Source organism: Cetorhinus maximus, chromosome 16 (genome assembly GCF_964194155.1).
Source record: "Cetorhinus maximus chromosome 16, sCetMax3.hap1.1, whole genome shotgun sequence".
NCBI classification, from domain to species: domain Eukaryota; kingdom Metazoa; phylum Chordata; class Chondrichthyes; order Lamniformes; family Cetorhinidae; genus Cetorhinus; species Cetorhinus maximus.
Window position 1 is genome coordinate 88696508 of NC_135894.1, and position 21029 is coordinate 88717536.

The following is a 21029-nucleotide window of genomic DNA, read 5'->3' on the forward strand; positions in this document are numbered from 1 at the left end:
TTTATTAATAGGGGCATTGAGTACAAGAGTAAGGAGGTCGCATTGAACTTGTATAAGACACTAGTTAGGCCTCATCCGGAGTACTGCGTTTAGTTCTGGACACCATACCCGTGGAAGGCTGTGAAGGCATTGGAGGGAGCACCTTCCAAACCCACAACCACTACCATCTAGAAGGGCAAGAAGACACATGGGAACACACCCACGTGGAAGTTCCCCTCCAATCCACTCGCCATCCTGACCTGGAAATATATCGCCGTTCCTTCACTGTTGCTGGGTCAAAATCCTGGAACTCCCTCCCTAACAGCACTGTGGATGTACCTACACCACATGGACTGCAGCGGTTCAGGAAGGCAGCTCACCACCACCTTCTCAAGGGCAATTAAGGACGGGTAATAAATGTTGGCCTAGTCAACATCCACATCCACATCCCATCAATGAATGAAAAAAAGAGGAGATTCACAAGAACGATTCCAAGGATAAAGAATATTTTTTCTTTATTCTCTCATGGGGTTTGGGTGTCACCAGCAAGGCCAGCATTTGCTGCCCATCCCTAACTCCCTCCTGAACTGGTTGGATTGCTGGGCCATTTCAAAGGGCAGTTAAGAGTCAACCACATTGCTGTGGGTCTGGAGTCACATGTAGGCCAGGCTGGGTAAGAGCTGCAGATTTCCTTCCCTAAAGTACATTAGTGGATCAGATGGGCTTTTTTATGACAAATGATGACATTGTCATGGCCAACATGACTGAGACTAGCTTTATATTCCATAATTTTGTTAAGTGAATTCAAATTCCACCAGCTGCCATGGTGGGATTTGAACCCATGTGCCCACAGCATTAGCCTAGGCCTCCGGGTTACTAGTCCAGATACATTACCACTACACTACCATCTCCCCAACTGTAGTTATGAGTGTAGATTGAAGAGATTGGGTCTGTTTTCCTTGGAGAAAAGGCGGCTAAGAGGAGACTTGATAAAGGTATTCAAGATCTTGAGAGGTATGGACAGGATAAATAGTGAGAAACTGTTTTCACTCAAGACAGCATCAATAAATAGAGGGCGCAGATTCAAAATAATTGGCAAAAGGAGTAAAAGTGATGTGAGGAAAAACATTTTCACCCAGAGGGAGGTTGAGACAGGAACAAACTTCCTGAAAGGGTAGTGGAGGCAGGTTTAACTTAATTAAAAAGGGATTGGATTGCTGTCTGAATAAAAGAATGTGTAAGTTTATGGGGATAAGGCAGGGAACTGGAACTAGGTAGAACGCACTTTCCGAGAGCCAGTGCAAACTCAATGGGCCGAATGACCTCCTTCTGCCCTGGAAAAATTCTGTGGACAGACCTCAGGAGCCATGTGGGGATGAAAAACATGAACTTCTAAAAATCTAATATAACTCTCACTATACAGATTTGAAAGTGAAAAGAAAATGCCATTCTGGAAAGCATCAAAGCTTTAAAATCTTCTCGAGTGGTTAATCTCCTATAAAAACAAACTTCTGCTCACACCCCTAATCCTTTAACAGCCTCTTTATCTGTCAATCAAATTGTGAACCCAGAACCCCCTGCTGAGATAATTGTAGATTTTGAAATTCAGCTAAGCATTCATAATGAATAGCACTTGGGGAAATGTTAACAAATAACTCTATTGAAACTGCTTGAATAGATGCTACACCAGCTGGTCTGTCCATTTAAGCAGTCCAGCAGCGGTTTTTTTAAACAATCACTGGCAGTGGCAGCCAGTTTTTTTTTTTAACAGTTTAAAGACAGGAGGATTTAGAAAAATACCCTCAGATCATGACAGTTAAACAGTCATATCTGCCCTTCAAGAGCATTTATGTCTTTTCCAATAATTTGTGACTCCTACACTGTGGGTTAAGACACTCAAAATGGAGTCTGTTGGAAAAGGGGGCAGGACTTCCAAATCTGGGTTCCACCTGCCATTTTTAAAGATTCATGGAGTCTTCCCAACCCCATGATAATCCAGCCATTAGAATCTTTCGTTGGGTGAGTTTTGGGCAGTTAGCCTCTTCCAGGGCCATAAGGATGGCAAGATAGGAAAATGGAAATTGCTGTCAATTTGCTGAAACAAGATGTGGTCTTCTTTGTTTATAGTTAGGGCATTTGATTGGGCCCAATTATTCTGCCTCCAATACATGTTATGCCTTATTTGGGAGCACTTAATCCCTCAATTTGATTATTAAAAGAGACCATATCATTGCATTAGGCATTTTCCAAGTAACATTGGGTCTACGCAATGCACTGGGAAGTTCTGCCAGTTTTGCTAGGAGCATCTCAATGGAATTTCAGAGTCAGGTCCTTTGAAGAATATCCTTAAAAACCTACCGGGATACCAGCATAGCCCATGAAAAAAACCTTGATCTCAACTCCAATGAAGTCAAGCAGAGTTAAAAGAGAGAACTGGACATTGATGGGAACAAATCCATTCGCTGTCACGACAACCATCCCTACCTTCTCTCATTTAGGATTGCTCTCAATTACATTCCATGTAAAACAAAACTACTCACTGGTTCCTGGCCGGGCATCTGAAACATCCACTAGAGGCCCAGTGGCCTGTGAGACCGAATGGTAATGGACAGTGTGTGTTGCCGTTAGCGACTTCTGTTTCACAGCCTCCCCAAAGTCGGAATCCGTCAGCAGCACAGTAGATCGGTCATCTGTAACACAGCAGTATACAGTTGTATAAACCAGCCTTTCAATTGTGTTTCATCCAAGTGGTGGAGTTAAAATAAAAGGTGGACGGCACTTATATATTTGAAAGGTAGATTATTGCTTCAACAGGGAGTCTCTGGTGTGTTCAGTTCCTGCTCTATTCAGAAGGCTCTATCACTTTTTCCATTCTGTTCAGGGGAACAGGAAGAACTTGCATTTTTAAATGTACCTTTTGCAATCTCAGCAAGTCATTGCAGTCAATGGAATACTGTTTGAAGTTCAGTTACTGTTGAAACATAGGAGGAAAAAACAACCAAACAAACCAAAGCGAGTTCCCACAAACAGCCATGGATTAAATGACCGCATAATCTGTTTTAGTGATGTTAAGATAATTCTTGGCTAGGGAACCACAGAGAACTTTCTTGCTCTAATTTGCAACTTTTGTGCCCACTTGGCAGAGCAGACAGGGCCTCAGTTTAATGCCTCATCTGAAAGACAGCACCACCGACAGTGCAGCACTCTGCTCAGTACTGCACTGGAGTCACCCTAGATTATGTGCCTATATCTCTGGAATGGGGATCAAACCCCAACCTTCTGACTCAGAGGTAAGGCTGAGAGAAAATGGGAACTTGTAGTATATAGTTCTAGTTGAAGACCGAAGCACCAACTCTGGCACGATAGAAAGGTTGGTATCCTTCTGTTCTGTAATTTATATAAATCTCTGCTTCACATTGGGAAGGTGCAGATATAATTCCACTTCCTTTCTGATTATTACTGCCCCTTAAACCTTTACTTATCCCAACACTTTATTACGGTTTCAGCATTTTCAAATTGATCTCTTTACTCTGAATGACAAGCAACAGTTAAATATAGATATATATATATATATATGTAAATATATATTTTTTACATACACATATACATATAAAAATAAGTATTAGTTGATCTCCTCTGGCATTACACATGGGCAGTCATGATTAATTGTGGTCTGCGGGTGAAGCGATGCTGAAGGACAGGGAGAAAATTACAAGTGTACTGATACAATTTAGTGGTCATTTCAAAGTCATATATTCAGTCCTTGTTGTTATGCAAACATATTTTATATAATCATTTACAGGTAAATACCAAAACACACAGTGACTTGGGAGGCAGGGAAATAGATAGAGCTTCTGTACATTACCAGCAGAGAAGCTGACTGTGACGCTACAGTGTCACCGCTGGTAGACGAGTGTAACGGCAGTGTGACAAAATTGCATCAGTACTTTCTATTATATAAGTTGACATAGGAGTTTTATAATAGAAAAGGTTGATGAGAAAATATAAGAATTTTGATATATTATGAGCACTATCTGGTGATGCCAATGGGGAAGTGTATGTATATGGATTGAGTGACGAGAGAGTGGTTTTAATATGCTCCATAAAAAGTTATCATTGACAAGGACTGACCATTTGAACAAACTACTGGAGGACTGTCAGTGCCATGGAACCATACAAATCTACAAAAAAATCAGCACTCTCAAATATTGTACACACAAATATATAAGCACAAGTCATAAAATCATACAGCACAGGAGGCCATTCAGCCCATCGTATCGGTGCTAGATCATTAAAGGAACTCTCCAATTAGTCCCACTTCTCTTTCCTCATAGCCCTGCAAATGTTTCCTTTTTAAGTACATATCCAATTCCCTTTCGAAAGTTACTATTGAATCTGGCCTGGATTCTATAGGCTGAAAGGTCCCCTCCGATGCTGTAAGTGACCTTATGAATCTACTCCCATCATCCTTTCAGGTAGTGAATTCCAGATCATAACAAATTGCTGCACAATAAAAATTCTCATCTTCCCTACATTTCCGGCTATCTTAAATCTGCAACATCCGGTTACCGACCCTCCTGTCACTGGAAGCAATCTTTCCATAATTGCTCCATTATCATATCTTTATCATTTTGCGCACCTTTATTAAACCTCCCCATGACCCTTTCTACACGAAGGAGAACAACATCCACTTCTCTAGTCTCTTCGGAATAATGAATCTCATTCCTGGTATAATTCTGGCAAATTGCTGCATTCTCTCCAAGTTTGTCTAAAGTGGGAAGAGAACACAGTGTCGTCCCTCAATCTGTTGGGTAAATTGCTGTTATATCCTGGTTAATCGTCAAAAAAAAACAAGTTGAAGAATGGATGAAAGAGGGAACCACGCAAGTGCATAATAAATGATTGGAGGCTGTCGGGAGGGTGAATTCCATACCGATTGTTTCCATGGTATCCCTCTCTTCTATCAGAAGCTGAGCTCGAGGGATATCGATGTGCATTCTCAGCGTCTGCTGCTGTTTATTCAGGGTATCGGATGTCCTCGTATTTTTACTTGAAAGAGACAGAAAGGAAAACACACATCATTTAACATCTGTGCCTTCAGAAGGGGCTGGTGTCTGCCAGTAATACTTTTATTATTACTTCATTTTACAAACTTCCTTATCAGCTAAACAGCCCAGTGACACCCAAGCCACCTTTGTGTTCTGTAACATGGAACAACAGGTGGTTTTTGCTATGGAATGGGAGCTGGGTATCATCACCTGAACTCAGTTACAAGTCAGAGAACAAGAGAAGACCTTCACCTCATCAAGAACACAAGGACATAAGAAATGAAGTGGACTATATATGGCCTCAAGGCTGCTCTGCCATTCAATATCACAGCTGAACGTCTACATCAACACCAATGTCTTTCCCTTCTCCCTTATCCTGAGGCTATGAACACTAGTTCTAGACTCTCCAGCAAGGGGAAACAGTCTCTCAATACCTACCTTATCAAGCCCTTTAAAAATTTTATATGTTTCAACGAGATCAATTCTCACTCTTTTAAAGTCTCAAGAATATTGGCTCAACTTACTCAATCTCTCTTCATAGGACAGCTCTCCCATTCCAACCTTAGTTGTCCTTCTAAGGCAAGTATATCTTTACTTAGATAACGAGACCAGGATTGTACGGAGCACTCCAGCTGTGAAGTGGTTTTGAGTCGAAGGGCTGGATTTTCGCTACTGCGGCTGGTAGCTCAAGTTGGGAAATTTCCTGGCTCCATGGATCTGCCTTGGTAAAAAGTGCCTGCTCCACACAATTTTTGCTCTGATGGTTTGGGGCAAGCCAGCCAATTCTGGAAGCAGAGCGTAGGTGGCTACAGGGGCGGGCGAGTGCCGAGATTGCTGATAAGAAGGCCCGTCTTGGTTCTCTGGGACCTGGTCTGAGTTGCTTCAGAAGTTGTTAGGCTCTCTAGCCCCCACCCCTCACTCCCCGCCCACCTACTATGGCCTTTCATACCTCTAGGTCACCTCCACTCCCATGGCTCCGCATACCCTTCCATGCCAATTCAGTTCTCCCACCCAACCCCCATGGCCCCTCATATTCTCCATGCCACTCCATAGCCAATCTTTTTTGTTTATTTGTTCTTGGGTTTTGGACGTTTCTGGCTAGGCCAGCATTTATTGCCCATCCCTAATTGCCCTTGACAAGGTAGTGATGAGCTGCCTTCTTGAACCGCTGCAATCCATGTGGTGTAGGTACTCTCATAGTACTGCTAGGGAGGGAGTTCCAGGTTTTGACCCAGCAGCTTCTATGGACAGACCCAAAGAGCTATGTGGAGATGAAAAGAAAACTTCTAACTATCTAATATAACTCTCACTCCCACACACTTGATAATGAAAAAACTCCTATTCGTAAAATTCATTCAAAGCTTTCAAATCTCCTCAAGTGGTTAATCTCTTATAGAAACAAACAAACCTTCTATTCAGACCTTATATCAACAAAAGCTAATCCTTTAATAGCCTCTTTAATCTGTCAATCAAACAGTGAACTCAGAACCTCCTACTGAGATAAATATAGCTTTTGAAACATTCATAATGACATAATAATAGCCACAATAATGTCAACAAAGAGCTCTATCAAAAATGCATGCCCAGATGCTACCTTTTTTTCTAACTGACACCAGTTGGTCTATCAATCAAAACAATCCAGCAAGAGGGTTTTTGTTTTGTAACTCTCAGTGACAACTGCACCCTGTTTATTTAAAAAATTTAAAAAACGGGTGATTTAGAAAAAACTTCAGAGCTTGGAAATTATACAGCTCTTATTTGCCCCTCAAGAGTGTTTACATCACGTCCATCAACTTGTGACTCCCACACACTGTGGGTTAAAGTCCTTGGAACAGCCAAGTTTTAATTCAGCACTGAATACACGTGGGCCCTGCTAAGTTCGGGTTTCCTGTGTGATTCAATTACACCCTGCCCCCACCCGCCCACCAGAAAAAATTAGATCCGTTGGAAATAGGGGCGGGACTTCGCATCCAGGTTCCGTCCGCCATTTTTAAAGGTCTGTGGAGTCTTCCCTACTTTATGAAAATCTGGCCCTAAGTCTCAGAAAACACAGGACACCATTCCACTGCAAAAAGATAAAATATGAAAACAATAGGCAAAGAAAACAAAGTGAAGCTTGATAGCGTGGTGCAAACCATTCAAATAAACGATTTACATTAATAACAGTTGCAAGCTGTTTGCTATATGTAGAAAATAGAGGGGTATAATTCACGACAGTCATCTTAAATTACAGGAATGGTTTAGTTTACATTATCTACAAACACTCAACATTACCTCATCTTTTAACTATTTATCCAAAATATATCTGGACGCAGGACATAATAATCTTTAAGCAAATGCGAACAGAGCAATTGCTTCCAAGATATTTTAACATGCTCTGTTCATTGAGAATATTCGCTCTTAATTTGCCGTCAAAATAACGATGAAGTTTGAAGCATTTGCTCCTATTTATGCAGAACTTCTAAGGAACCTTGGGCATGGGCAAATGTAAGATTAAGTACAGAAACCTGAAAGTTGCTGTCCAAAATGCATGGTTACGCTGTTAGATTCCCAAAAATGGCATCTCACTGTCCTGCTCACCATTGAAATGCAGTGAACAGTGTAATGTTGCTGCAGGCAAAAACTAAAGTTACCACAGAAAGCTAGAGCTGGTCATTGAAGGAGTCATTGAAGATCTGTGTATATTTAATTTAACCTTAGAGATTAGCCACCAGTGATTCCTTTAATTATGTTCTAAATGTCAATTACTGCCAATGAACCTTTCTGTCACTGAGTAGTGTTTCATTTCTTCGGGTTTTAATTGTTGTTGGAGAATTTTTAAAAAACCTTTCTTTTATTCCTTTTATATCTCTCCCTTAATCCAATCCTTATGTCCCTTTCTTTATTTCTCTTTCTGTACCTGATTTGACACTGAATTCATCTACTCTAATTTACAAACCTTCCAGACCTGCGAACTAAGGCCAAGGGCAGCAGATGCATGGGAACACCACCACCTGCAACTTCGCCTCCAAGTCACACACCATCCTGGCTTGGAACTATATTGCTGTTCCTTCGCTGTCAATGGGTCAAAATCCTGGAACTCCCTCCCTAACAGCACTATGGGTGTACCTACAACACATGGACTGCAGCGGTTCAAGAAGGCAGCTCACCACGACCTTCTCAAGGGCAATTACCGATGGGCAACAAATGCTGGCCGAGCCAGCGACACCCAAATCCCGTGAAAGAATAAAAAAAATCACTTCCTTCTCAATCCACATGTTGTTAATCTCGCAATCTAATTTGCTAAGTAGTTACTTGTTCTGTTCAATCTGGTCCCAGATGCCCTCTTCACTTTGCTGCAGCTTTATCAGTTGGCACTTTCAGCAACTTGTCGCACAAAAACATGCAACGGCAAGTCTAACTCATGGCAGATGCCATTTGATGCCCCTGCCACAGCACATCATGGTCCAGTGAGCAGCAGGAATGGTTACAAGAGAGAGAAGGAGAAACTCGTACATGTCAAGGTTCATTAGAACAACACAAAACATCGATCGGCTCAGAATCCAAAATATGCTTAGAGAAAGGAAGTGAACTAGTATTATGAGAAACCTAAGAGGGAAATGGAGAAATTCACTAAGGAAACAGTCCTTTCAAAGAAAAAGCACAAGCCAATCGTCAGAATGGTCCACTTCTTTGACTTAAAACAAACCAGAAACTCAGAATTGAAAAGTGAATCAAAGTAGACTGAATTTCTGCCTGGGGTGGGGGTCCCTCTATTCTCTTTCTGTGCTGAAATATAAGTATAGACAAGTACATGATCACGAAAGGGAATTGAAGAATAGGCTGATAGAATGAGATTAAGTAAGGTGGGTAAAGGCTTATGGGGTACACAAACAAGGGTTTAGATATGTTGCCCCAAGTTGCCTATTTCCCAGCTGTAGATTCTATGCCGTTAACTTACGTAAATAATGTATTTACCACTTCATTGCAAGTAGGGAGCAGAGGATTTACCTTGTCTACTACAGTCAACATTTGGGAGTGATTTTTATCTACAGGCTGCCAGTTCCCCATCTGAAAAACAGGTTGCCAGCAATTGATAATCGTGGCGGTGAGTCAGGGGTGGAGGCGGAGGGCAAGTGGGAGGGGCAAATAGGCTGCCCCATTAGCACCCACCTGATCCAATTTTCAGGCAGCTCGGCAGATAGGCAAGCAGTCTGACCACCTGAAGCTGACTGGGCGCTGCTCAAAAATGCATTTTTAGAGTCCAGCACCAAGTGTCAGACCCCAATGGCAATTTTCAGGCACAAATGGGCAGAGGAGGCATTAGGCGCTCTCCGCCCAATTCAACCAAGCTGTAACCACTGGGCCCAAGGCCTCACCCAAAATGCCACAGCAAACTTCTACTGGTCCACTGCACTGCCGCAAAAAAAAATCTGGGACTGCTAACACCTCAGTTGAGGTCCACCCTGCCAAATAACCCATCTCAGCACCATCATCACAGGCCTGACCTTGCCAGCCAGCTCAAATGTGGTTGCGAGTTGGTTTCCTGCTCTCTTGCCCAGGAATGGCAAGCTGCTACAAGGTGCCCACTTGGCACCCATGGCTCATTGACTATTCCGCTGTCTTTATGCCCATTCAGGACCGACTTTGAAACTGCCCCTTTTAAACATTGGCAGCAAATGCGGGCTAAAACACCTTTGACATTCTACAACATGACCCGCAGCAAATACTGAAAAATCACCGTGCATTACCTCATCAGCATCTCAGCCAGGCTTTTAGCATCTGGAAGAAAAGAAGATACTCATTAGTGCGCCTGTCTCGAACTGTTAAAATAATAACCTTGAGCTAGTACAATGGTGGCCGTGCTATACTGTGTGACAGCTTAACTTGGCAACAAAAACTCATAACTTTCCTAATCAGATGAAGGAAGTCAAGGCTGGTGCCATCTTCAAATGATGAGTTAGGGGAGAGTGTGGATTCATGTGTTAAACCCAAAGTATCCCGTGAGCCTTTTTAAATGTTTCTAACCCCTCAGTCTTTTCAGGCGCTGCTCCCTCCGTCGCCTTCGAACAACCAGAAGCAGAGCAAACAGGAGCAAGGCAGCCAGCAGAATACAGGAGATGGTCACCAGCATCTTCAGTTCCTCGTTGGTTGCTATTCCCTCCTCAGTCTGGACCACTGATTTAATCAGCGGCGGGATTGTACCTGTGTAGTTAAAGACACAATATTGCTTATTCACTGTGGTATTGCGTTATAAGATTGGGTTTTTTCTTTAAAAAAAGGGCAATTTCTGGTCAGAGATAATCCAATTAACTTAGCATCTCATCACCCTGTTAACATATCAAAGCATAACACGGAGTAGGGGAGGAATAGTGCAGAACAAGGCGGGGGCATAACCTTAAAATTAAAAATAGGTCATTCAGAGGCGATGTCAGGAAGCATTTCTTGACTAGTGGAAATCTCACAAGGTTATATTGAGGATGGGTCAGTTGAAAATTTAAAGACTGAGCTGGGTAGAATTTTGTTAGATAAGGGGGAATTAATGGTTTTGGAATCCTTTTGGAGTAGAGTAAAAACGCTAGCTTCATCTGTTAGTTGAATCTTTTGAGATACCTTGCCCTTTCGGGGTAATCTGAGGTAGACTGGGCAAAAGCAGGTGAAGCTGGCTGTTTCACGCTGCTACTGCGCAGTAGCAACACGAGTGGTATTCGCCACTATCAGGATGCTGCCATCAAGCCAAAAAGACGTTCTGCCTATCACACAAATGAGCAAATGTTGTGTGTTAATTTCAGCACCAGTGTGATGCTAGGTATGCAGGCCATACTTCCCAAAGAGTGGTGAATTGTACCAAACAGCATGTCCCTTCCACTGTTCACAATGGGCAAGGTACAGACTGTACCCAACCAGACCGTGCTCGTGAAACTCAAAATGTGGTGTCCAACATTAGATGTGATTCCGTGATTGAACAACATTTGCTAAATAATCCTCAGCAACGCTAAAAATTATGCAGACAATCAATTTAAGGATGTCAGTTGGGCTCGCAGTATGACATGTACGCATGTACTGGAATCTACATATATTAATACATAGGGCCCTGTTCTTTGCAGGCAGAACAAGTACACACATTGCACCTGTTTCAGCTGACCAAAATCAGTGATAGCCATTTGCTGGTTCATTCCTTAGGGTAATGCCTTGACCAATCAGAGTCAAGCTGCCTGGTTTAAAATTTCAAACAACGCTTGGCAGTTAACAGTCAGTCACCATTAACTGGTGCATTCTCCAAGGCAATGTCTCTACCAATCAGAGCGCACATGCCAACCAATCAGCATACAGCATAAAGTTGTTGCTTCCCCTGACATTGGTATCCTTGCGATTGTCCTGATGAGTACAAGATGAAAAGCTTCTACAAAATGTCTCCTTTCAGCAATTCAAATTTTTTGGAATTTTTAGATGACATATGAGAAGATCAGATCTATGAACTTTTGTGGTGATAAAGCACTGACGGTATGTTTTTAACATTTAGATAACAGTTTGTATTTTCATGTTATTTAATATGTTTAAATATTCTTGAGAATGAAGACAAACCGCCAATATGGATGAGGGTGTCTCAAATAATGTAATAATCTGAGATGAATGGGGCTTAATTATTTATAGGCTAAATTAAACCCTATTCTCAAGTGCAAAGAATCATGTTCAGTACTTAAGGAGCGTTGTAAGTGTGTTGGCATTTAAGCTGGTTTAGTTTCATTTCCAGTCGCCATAGTAACACAAGCTAATTAACAGCATTTAAGTTCTGGGTGTGGATTAAAGGAATCTTATCGTTGAAAGGACTTGAAAAGCTAAGTTTAAATCCTTTATTTCCTGTGCGGAATGTCGGTCATTAGAAGAAAGAGTGTTCCTGTAGATCTACATTTACTGCATTTAATACTTTCAGTTTAATAAATGCAGCTTGTGTGACATATATAAGATGAGCCATGAACATACGGACATACAAACTAGGGGCAGGAGTAGGCCACTCAGCCCTTCAAGCCTGCTCCGCCATTCAATGAGCTCATGGCTGACCTCATTGTAACCTCCCACCTACCCCCGATACCTTTCACCCCCTTGTTAATCAAGAATCTATCTAGCTCTGCTTTAAGAATAATCAAAGACTCTGCTTCCACTGCCTTTTGAGGAACAGAGTTCCGAAGACTCACAACCTTTTGAGAGAAAAAAATTCTCCTCATCTCTGTCTTAAATGAGTGACCTCTTATTTTTAAACCGTGGCCCCTCTTTCTAGATTCTTCCATAAGAGGAAACGTCCTCTCCACATCCTCCCTGTCAAGACCCCTCAGGATCTTAAAAGGTTTCGTTCAAGTCACCTCTTACTCTTCTAAAGCCCAGTGGATACAAGCCTAACCTGGACACCCAGGTCCCTCTGAATCTCAGAGCTCAGTAATCTCTCTCCCTTTAGATAATGAGCTTCTTTTTTATTCTTCCTGCCAAAATGGACAATTTCACATTTGCCCACATTATATTCCATTTGCCAGGACTTTGCCCACTCATTTAACCTATTTATGTCACTTTGTAGCCCCCTTACATCCTCTTCACAACTTACTTTCCTACCTATCTTTGTGTCATCAGCAAATTTATCAGCATACCCTTCGTCTGTCCCTTCGTCCAAGTCATTTATAGATTGTAGAAAGCTGAGGCCCCCAGCACTGATCCCTGGGCACACCATGTTGAATTTGCCTGATTGCCTTAAACTTTTCTAAGTGCCCTGCTATAACATCTTAATTTTCATTTAAAATAACATTTTCCCTAAGACAGATGTTAAGCTAACTGGCCTGTAGTTTCCTGCTTTCTGTCTCCCTCCCTTTTTGAAGAAAGCAGAAATTGAAGAAATTTGTTATTTTCCAATCTAATGGAACCTTCCCTGAATCTAGGGAATTTTGGAAAATTAAAAGCAATGCATCAACTATCCCACTAACCACTTCTTTCAAGACCCTAGGATGAAGTCCATCAGAACCTGTGGACTTGTCAGCCCGCAGCACCAACAATTTGCTCAATACCTTTTCCTTGGTGATTGTAATTTTCCTGAGTTCCTCCCTCCCTTCCATTTCTTGATTTACAGGTTTTTCTGGGATGTTACTTGTATCTTCTATAGTGAAGACCGAAGCAAAATACCTATTCAATTCATCTGCCACCTCTTCACTTTGTTTGCTCACTTTGTTACCTCTTTTCTGATTTAAATATCTATAGAAACTTACTAATTTACCCATTATTCATTATTGCCTTTCAATTTACACATGGGGGTTTTACGCTTGATATTTTAAGATGATCATCTCTTGATGATGATACCTTCTCGAGTTCAGTAGTATCAGTCACTCCTGTAAGTGGCCTAAGCATCTAACTTTTATGGAGGTTGACTCACACTGCCCTGTATCTCATTGTATGGTAGCATGACTTGCAATGTAACAACAGAACCCTGTTGTAATCTGAACCAGACATTCTTATCTTTCACACTTCTTCAATCTTACTGAGAGTGGACCGAATAAACACAAGACCTGATCTGAATCGATGAGCTACTTTATTTCTTGGTCAGGTCAACATACAGAGCAGTATTACAGCAGTGGGAGGCAGTCAAGGAGGAGATAGTGGGGGCTCAGAACAAATATGTTTCCACATAGAAAATGGTTGGAGCCCCTAAATCTAATGACTCCCTGGATGTCAAGAAGCACACAGGGTAGGATGAGGCAATTGAAACTCATGTCAGACACCAAGGGCTAAATATTGCGCAAAGCCTGGAGGAGTGTGTAAAATGTTGGGGCGAAATTCATTATATTAGGGCAGCAAAGAGGGACCATGGAACAATATTGGCAAGCAAAATCAAGAATAACCCAAAGATGTTTTATTAATACATAAAGACTAAGAGGGTTACTGAGGAAAGGGTAAGGCCAAGGAGGTAACTTGTGTGAGGAAAAAAACCCAGAAAATTCTGGAGAAACTCAGCAGGGCCAGCAGCATCTGTGGAGAGAGAAGCAGAGTTAACGTTTCGAGTCTGTACAGACTCATACCGACTCGAAACGCTAACTCTGTTTCTCTCTCCACGGATGCTGCTAGAACTGCTGAGTTTTTCCAGCATTTTCTGGTTTTGTTTCAGATTTCCAGCATCCGCAGTATTTTGCTTTTAACTTATGTGAGGTGGTGGAAGATGTGGGCATGGTTCTCAATGCATACTTTGCATCTTCTTCTCAAAAAACAGTGGCAGTGCAGATGTTGTAGATAAGGAGGAGTGTGAAATATTGGATGAAATAAACACAACGAAAGAGGAAATATTAAGGGGCTTTGAAAGAAGATAAGTCACCAGGCCTGGGTGAAATATATCCCAGGCTGTTAAAGGAAGCAAGGGGGGAAACCATGAGGCTCCTACCATCATTTTCCAATCCTCTCTGGCTACAGGTGAGGTTCCAGGGGACGGTTAATATTGTACCATTGTTTAAAAAGGGAGAAAAGGATAGGCTGAGTAATTACAGGCCAGACAGTTAACTTCAGTGGTGGGAAAGTTGTTGGAAAATGTTCAGAGGGGCAGTATAAATCATAATTTAGAATGACAGGGATTAATCAAGGAAAGTCAGCATGGATTTGTTAAGGGAACTAACTTGCTTGAATTTTTTGAGGTAGAATCGATGAGAGTAGCACATTTGACATAGTCCACAAGGTTTCTAGCAAGGTTTTAGACAAGGTTTTACATGGCAAACTGGTCAGAAAAATAAAAGCCTACGAGTTCAAGGAAAAGTAAAATTGGATCAGTGGCAGGAAGCGAAGGTAATGTCAACATGTGTTTTTGTGATGGAAGGTTGTTTCTGGGGATTTCACAGGGATCAGTATTCATTCCCTTGCTGTTCACGGTACATATCACTGATTTAGGTTTAAAATTAGGGGGCATGATTAAGAAGTTTGCAAATGATACAAAAATTGGCCATGTGGTTAAGCGTGAGGAAGAAACCTGTAGACTCAAGGAAGATACGATCAGGTGGGCAGAAAAGCGGCAAATGGAATTCAATCTGGAGAAGTGGGAGGTGATGCATTTGCAGAAGGCAAGGGAATACACAATGGGCCATAACTTCCGACTAGCGTGGGGAAGTGCTGGCCTGCAGGAATTAGAAGAAATAAATACCTACTTACCTGGGTTTGAAAATTACATTGACACTTGCGTTTGCCAGCGCTGCTCGGGACCTGCATAGAAAGACTCCTTGCAGGCCCCAGCCAAGTGTAGCTCCAATGGATTCAAGGAGGCCATGCCTCCTTTTTTATGGCGCTTGCTACTGTAAAGCAGGTAAGTTTAAAGAGCCAGGGAAATTGACAGGCAAGGGAGAAGGTTAGCGTCTAAGTTAAGGAGATAGGAATTGGGGGGTTGGGGGTGGTCTGTGGGAGGTGGGTTGGAGATCTGGAGGGGTGGGGGGAAGTGGGGGGAGTCAGTTGGAGGTCCGCAGAGAGGTGGGGGGTCAGTCAGAGGTATGGTGGAGGGGGGGGGCTTCGGAAGTCCGTGGGGGGTGGGGTCTGAGGTCACGGGGTTCAAGGTCAGGGGTAGAGGTCAGTCAAAAATCTGGGGGTGGTGGTGGTGGGTGTTTGAGGTCTGGGGGTTGGCGATTCAGAGGACAGGGGGCTGAGGGATCGGAGGTCAACGGGGTGGTGTTTGGAGGGCTGTGGGCTGTCAGAGGGTGGGTGGTGTGTTCAGAGGTCAGGGGGATCGGGTGTTCGGAGGTTAGAGGAGGCTGGGGGTGTTGGAGATCGGGGGAGCATGTCGGAGGTCAGGGGGTGGGGTGGTGGTGTCCTGGGGGGTGCGTCGGGGGTGTGGGAGGAGTCCCATGGGGTCGGCCTGGGTCTTTACAATAGTTACCCAGAAGTTAGAAGGGGTTCTAATTATTCTAACTTTTTCTGAGTAACTATTGGTGAAACCCTGGCAGAACCACCCGAAGTTTGCGATTTAACTGCATTTTTGGATTCTTCCATGCGCAGTGTAATTGTACACAGGGAGGGGATCTTGTGACACAGTAGGTAACGTCCCTGCCTCTGAACCAGAACATCTGGGTTCAAGTCTCACTTCAGGAATTGATGACCACGGAAGGTGCGTTCATAACACGAACAAACAGGTTGAGTATCAACCTGTAAATCCTTTCAACATACACAATGGCAGGTGCCATGTGAAGGAAAGAAAATTGGAGCCTCTGCAATCACTAGACATAGCTCTGGACTACAACACGCATGGAAAAGTGCGTGTTGCTACAGCAACTCCAACTCCTCAGGAGGGCCGGTTGGCACAGTTGGCTGGCAGGCCAGTGTGGATCAGATTGATGCCAGCAACACAGTGTGCGACTCCCATTTCAGCTGGAGTGGATTTGGGACATGCCTCCTTGCCCTACCTGTGATGGAGGTTGTGGTGCTGTGGGTCGGACCTGTTTTCGGGCGAGAACCGAAGAAGACATAAGGGTGTGCTCACTACACTGAAGTTCATATGGCAAATCTGGATAGTCTCCTTTCATTCCCTGTGCATCTAAGCGTTTTTTGGCGTTACTGCACTACCATGACAGTAACAACACATTCAAATTAAATGTTCATGCAGTGCCAAAAGGAACAGATTTCAGGTCCCATGGAGTGAAGAATCTGTGTCAACATCAGTGCTACTGCCAAGACTTCTAGTGATAATAAAAATGATCCTTCACAAATAAGAAAAAGCACTGTTATAAGAGAGTGTACTGGCTGGAATCCAAAACAGTTTAGATATTATAATAAATATTTCTCTTTCATGCCTAACAGCACATGAGGCAACCCATATTCCTCCCACCAGTTTTACATCCCACAGATCATGTTCTAGGTTATTTCCATCATGAAGTCCCTTTTTCGCACGGACAGGTCGTTAGCCTGAATTACAACTCCTTACTAGAAAAAACAGTTGGATGCAATGGGGGCCTTGGGGGTCACCACTACTTTCCCATTGGAAGGGGATATCTCTGGGTGTTGTCCCAGGGCTCTCATCTCCACTGCTGTCTAGAGTGGGGCTTGAACCTATAAACTCCCTCAAAAATCACTAGGTCAATTGAAGAATTTCAAAACTGATTTTGATAGATTTTTGGGTAAGGAATATGGAGTAAAGGCAGCTAAATGAAGTTGAGGTAGTTATGCCTAGACTGGTTGTGTTGTCCCCTCCAATACCCTCCTACAAGGGCCATAGTGGTAGTCTGTTGCGCTTTCCATCACTTGGCCCTCCAGAGAGGCGTGGGCCTTGAGGAGGATGGTGAGGGACCTGGTAGGAGACGGCTCATCAGATGAGGAGCAGGAGGTGAGGGAAGGGAAGGAAGGGGAGTTGAGGGAGATGATGCACAATGAGGTGGTTGCACCTGCTACTCTGCTGGAGAGGATCTTCCTCTTTTCCCTCACAGGCTCTAACATGAGATGCAGGTTGACATCCTTGAAGTGAGGGAGATACCCTGCACTGGGTGCCAGCTCTCCAGCTCCCCTATGAAATCTCGCCTCCCTCTGGTGCACTGGAGGGCTTTGACAGGCTCAGCAGATTTATTCCTCAGGACAACAATCTGCCTCAGTAATAGATGTCCGTGGGGTGTCTAAATGAGTCCACATTCATCTGCCTCATCTCCATTCCTGCCCCAGCTGACTCTAAGTGGGCAGGAAGTTAATGGCTCACCCCTGCGCCAATCTTAACTTTAATCAGTTCCCCACAGGAGGCCAGTTTCTGACACAAAAACAAACCCGTCTTCTGTTTCCTGCTTCCATGTCAAAGATCAAGCCCCACTTAACAACAATTTTATTTATCGGTGACTTTGTCACACTCAATAATGGAACTGTTGGACTTTGGGGTTGAAATATATCTGTCCTTGGCTGTTGATGAATTTAAAGTCTTATTCTGTTCTGAGCAGGGAGGGGTATTGACACTGCTGTTCCTCCTTATCTGAAGTCGAGTACAGAAAGCTGAGTCTTCATATAACTAATTACATGTGATGAATTGAAAATGGCTGCACAGCAAACAGCATGTTGTTGGCTTGAAACATTTCCTGATCTGTTGCCCCTTGCCAGCATCAATTGGAAGGTGAGGCGGGAGCTTGTCAGAACCAATCAGACATTGCTGTTCCCCCACTGCTAGTGGCACGAATACCTGAGACTGTCCTTAAGTTTTAAGACAAAGCAATGGTTCTTTTGAAAGCCATACTGAGTACTTACTTAGGGACCAATAGCCTGGGGCACACAAAACTTTAGGAGTCGGTATTAGTGGATGTGGAGGCTTAAAGCTACTCTGTGCCTGTTGTGCTCAACCTTGACAATAAGCCTGCGGCACACTGGAAGCTAGCACCGAAAACGTGCACAAGTTTCTTTAAGCCCTCAACAAAGTGCAAGCTCTACACCATCTAATTACTGACGATCCCTGCGGCAGTCAATTCCTCAGTGGGGGCTTGGAGCCTAAGCTCATTATCAAATTGTTGAATGGGATTAACGTAGTTGTGTGTTGCAAAGCAACTTATTGCAATGTGTCTGGAATTAGATTCCTAGTGAAAGCAATGGGACTCCCCGGAAGTTGGACCAATTCTTTTTATTTTCATAATTAAAAAATGTGTAACCCTTTCCGGAGAAATTATTTTTTGATCATTGGATGTGAGCGTCACTGTCTAAGCCAACATTTATTGCCCATCCTTCATTCAGAGGGCATTTAAGAGTCAACCCACATTGCTGTGGGCCTGGAGTCACATGTAGGCCAGACTAGGTAAGGATGGCAGATTCCCTTCCCTAAAAGGCATTAGTGAACCAGATGGGTTTTTACAACAATCGACAATGGTTTCATAGTCATCATTAGACTTTTAATTCCAGATTATTTTTTATTGAATTCAAATTCCACCATCTGCCTGGGTCTCCTGAGTGCTAGTCCAGCAACAATACCACTACGCCATCACCTCCCCCTATTATTTGTGCCCTGAAGTGGAATAACCAAAATTAAACCTTTTATTGTGGGTTGGGAGTGCGCAGCGAGGGAATTGGCCTAAAGGACAGAAAAGCACAGTTTGCTCTCCCAATCCCATCTCCATCATGTGAACTTGTCAGACCAACATTCAAGATCGGAGTTCCCTCCCTCGGTCCAAAAGCAAATATCTCAAAGTTGTCTCTGGGTACTTACTCCCATCATTGTTAAGGGTGGCAAATTCCGTCTGCTTCTCTGCGCAGCCCGCGCTGTTGCACACCTTCATTTGCAACTCGTACCACGTGGCCTCCTGCAGGTCATACAGGATATAGGACTTGGACAGGGTTGTCCGCTGCGCTGTGGTCCAGACTGTCGTCCCAAAAGGCCGGTACTCCAGAGTGAACAAGGTGATTGGACAGCCACCGTCAATCCAGCCAATGAGATTAAGCCTGATTCTAGTGGTATTAATGCTGGAAAACAGATCCTGTTCCTTGGCAAACTGTGGCTCTGCAAAGAGGAACACATGTCTCATAATTAACATTAACAGATTATTTCTAGCCATTTGTTACGAGTAGTTATTGCCCTTTCCTTATACAGCAGGTTCGCAATTTCATTACAAAGCAATGCGCAAATCTTTTGTATGCAAGCAGATACATAGGAACTCACTGCTACTGAAAGCTCAGTCCTCCTGTATCATATGGCAGTTTGTTGCTTCATATACATGCTGCTGGGCTGTCCTTTATTACAAAAGGACCAAGTATTCAGGGAAGGGTTCATCAGCAATTGGAGTGAATCTTCCTTTCAAATAAACCCACTGCTTTTCAGTTTCCACTTCACTGAACAAGCATCACATTTTATAAGGGCTCCTGTGGGATCAACCAAAACTGAAGCTGGTGCCTTTCAACTCCTTATCTCAGTTCAAAGACAGACCGAGGACAACCGCTTCAAGGTCAACTCTTAGGAATGGTTACGAGTTGCACAGGCAAGAGGCAAACACAGCATCAGCTCAGAACCTGTGGATCAGAGACCCCAGTAGAGATTTCCCTCTGAGTTCTGCAGGTCATCACTTATTTGTAACAGTTTATGGCTGAAACTGAGCCCAATATTTTTGTTAAATTCATTCTTGGGATTGCTGCCAAGGCTGTAGGGTTGCCAACCCTCCAGGATTGGCCTGGAGTCTCCAGGAATTGAACACCAATCTCCAGGACACCGCTGTGTGCGACCCTGGAGAAAAATCATAGGGAGATTTAAAAAGATTTTTTTCGTCTTTTTCTTTGAACATTTCTCTTTTCCAGATATACAAATATTGAAAATGGGGGTGGGGGAGGGGGCGGGGTGGGGGGAAGACTGTTTGGCTGACGGTCAAGTGTTGTCCAATTGGATAATGAATCTTTTTGCTTTCCGAGGCAGTCAAAAGGCCGGATGGGTTGGCCAACTAATGGCAAGAGCGTTAGGGGCAAGTCATGTGATGAAGCCTCCAGGAGTGCATTTAAACACAGTTGGCAACCCTACAAGGCCGGTGTTTGTTGCCCATCTATAGAAACCAGGCCTTCCAGACCACTTCCGCAGGCATTTAAGGGTCAACTATGTTGCTGTGGGACTGAAGGAACATATAACCCCAGACTGGGTAAACATGAGAAGCTTTATTTCTCTGAAGGATACTGAAGTTGGATTTTTATGACCATCTGACAGCTTCATGGCCACTTTTACTGATACTGACTTTTTATTTCCAAAAAAAACATTCAAATTTCTCAAAGAGGTAAGGGGAGAGAGCGGGAGAGTATGGTGTTGAGATAGAGAATCAGCCATGATCATATTGAATGGCGCAGCAGGTTCGGAGGGCCGAATAACCTACTCCTGCTCTTATTTTTGTATGTTTCTATGTTTACCATGGTGTTAGCGATTACCATGATTATTAATCTGGCCCTCTGGATCCAATAACATTACAACTAGGCTACAACATCCCGGGGGATGTTCAGCTGTGGAGGTCTGCACGACAGCAAAACAAATCATTGTAATAATTTATCTTTTAAAGTCAATGGCAACTCTGAAAGTACTCTTTATCATACTAGCAG

At 43.3% G+C, this 21029-nt stretch overlaps 1 protein-coding gene across 5 annotated transcripts in view; it reads right to left on the minus strand.

Annotated features, from left to right (window-relative positions):
- Positions 1-21029, minus strand: part of LOC144691807 (cell adhesion molecule DSCAM) — a 545084-nt gene that overhangs the window by 33099 nt on the left and 490956 nt on the right. For all 5 annotated transcript variants that reach the window (XM_078560312.1, XM_078560308.1, XM_078560310.1 and 2 more), the window contains exons 25-29: positions 19171-19461; positions 10035-10211; positions 9758-9788; positions 4913-5028; positions 2520-2669 (exon numbers count right to left, since the gene is read on the minus strand). In XM_078560312.1, coding sequence (XP_078416438.1) covers positions 2520-2669; positions 4913-5028; positions 9758-9788; positions 10035-10211; positions 19171-19461 — 765 coding nt within the window. The remainder of the gene's footprint in view (positions 1-2519; positions 2670-4912; positions 5029-9757; positions 9789-10034; positions 10212-19170; positions 19462-21029) is intronic.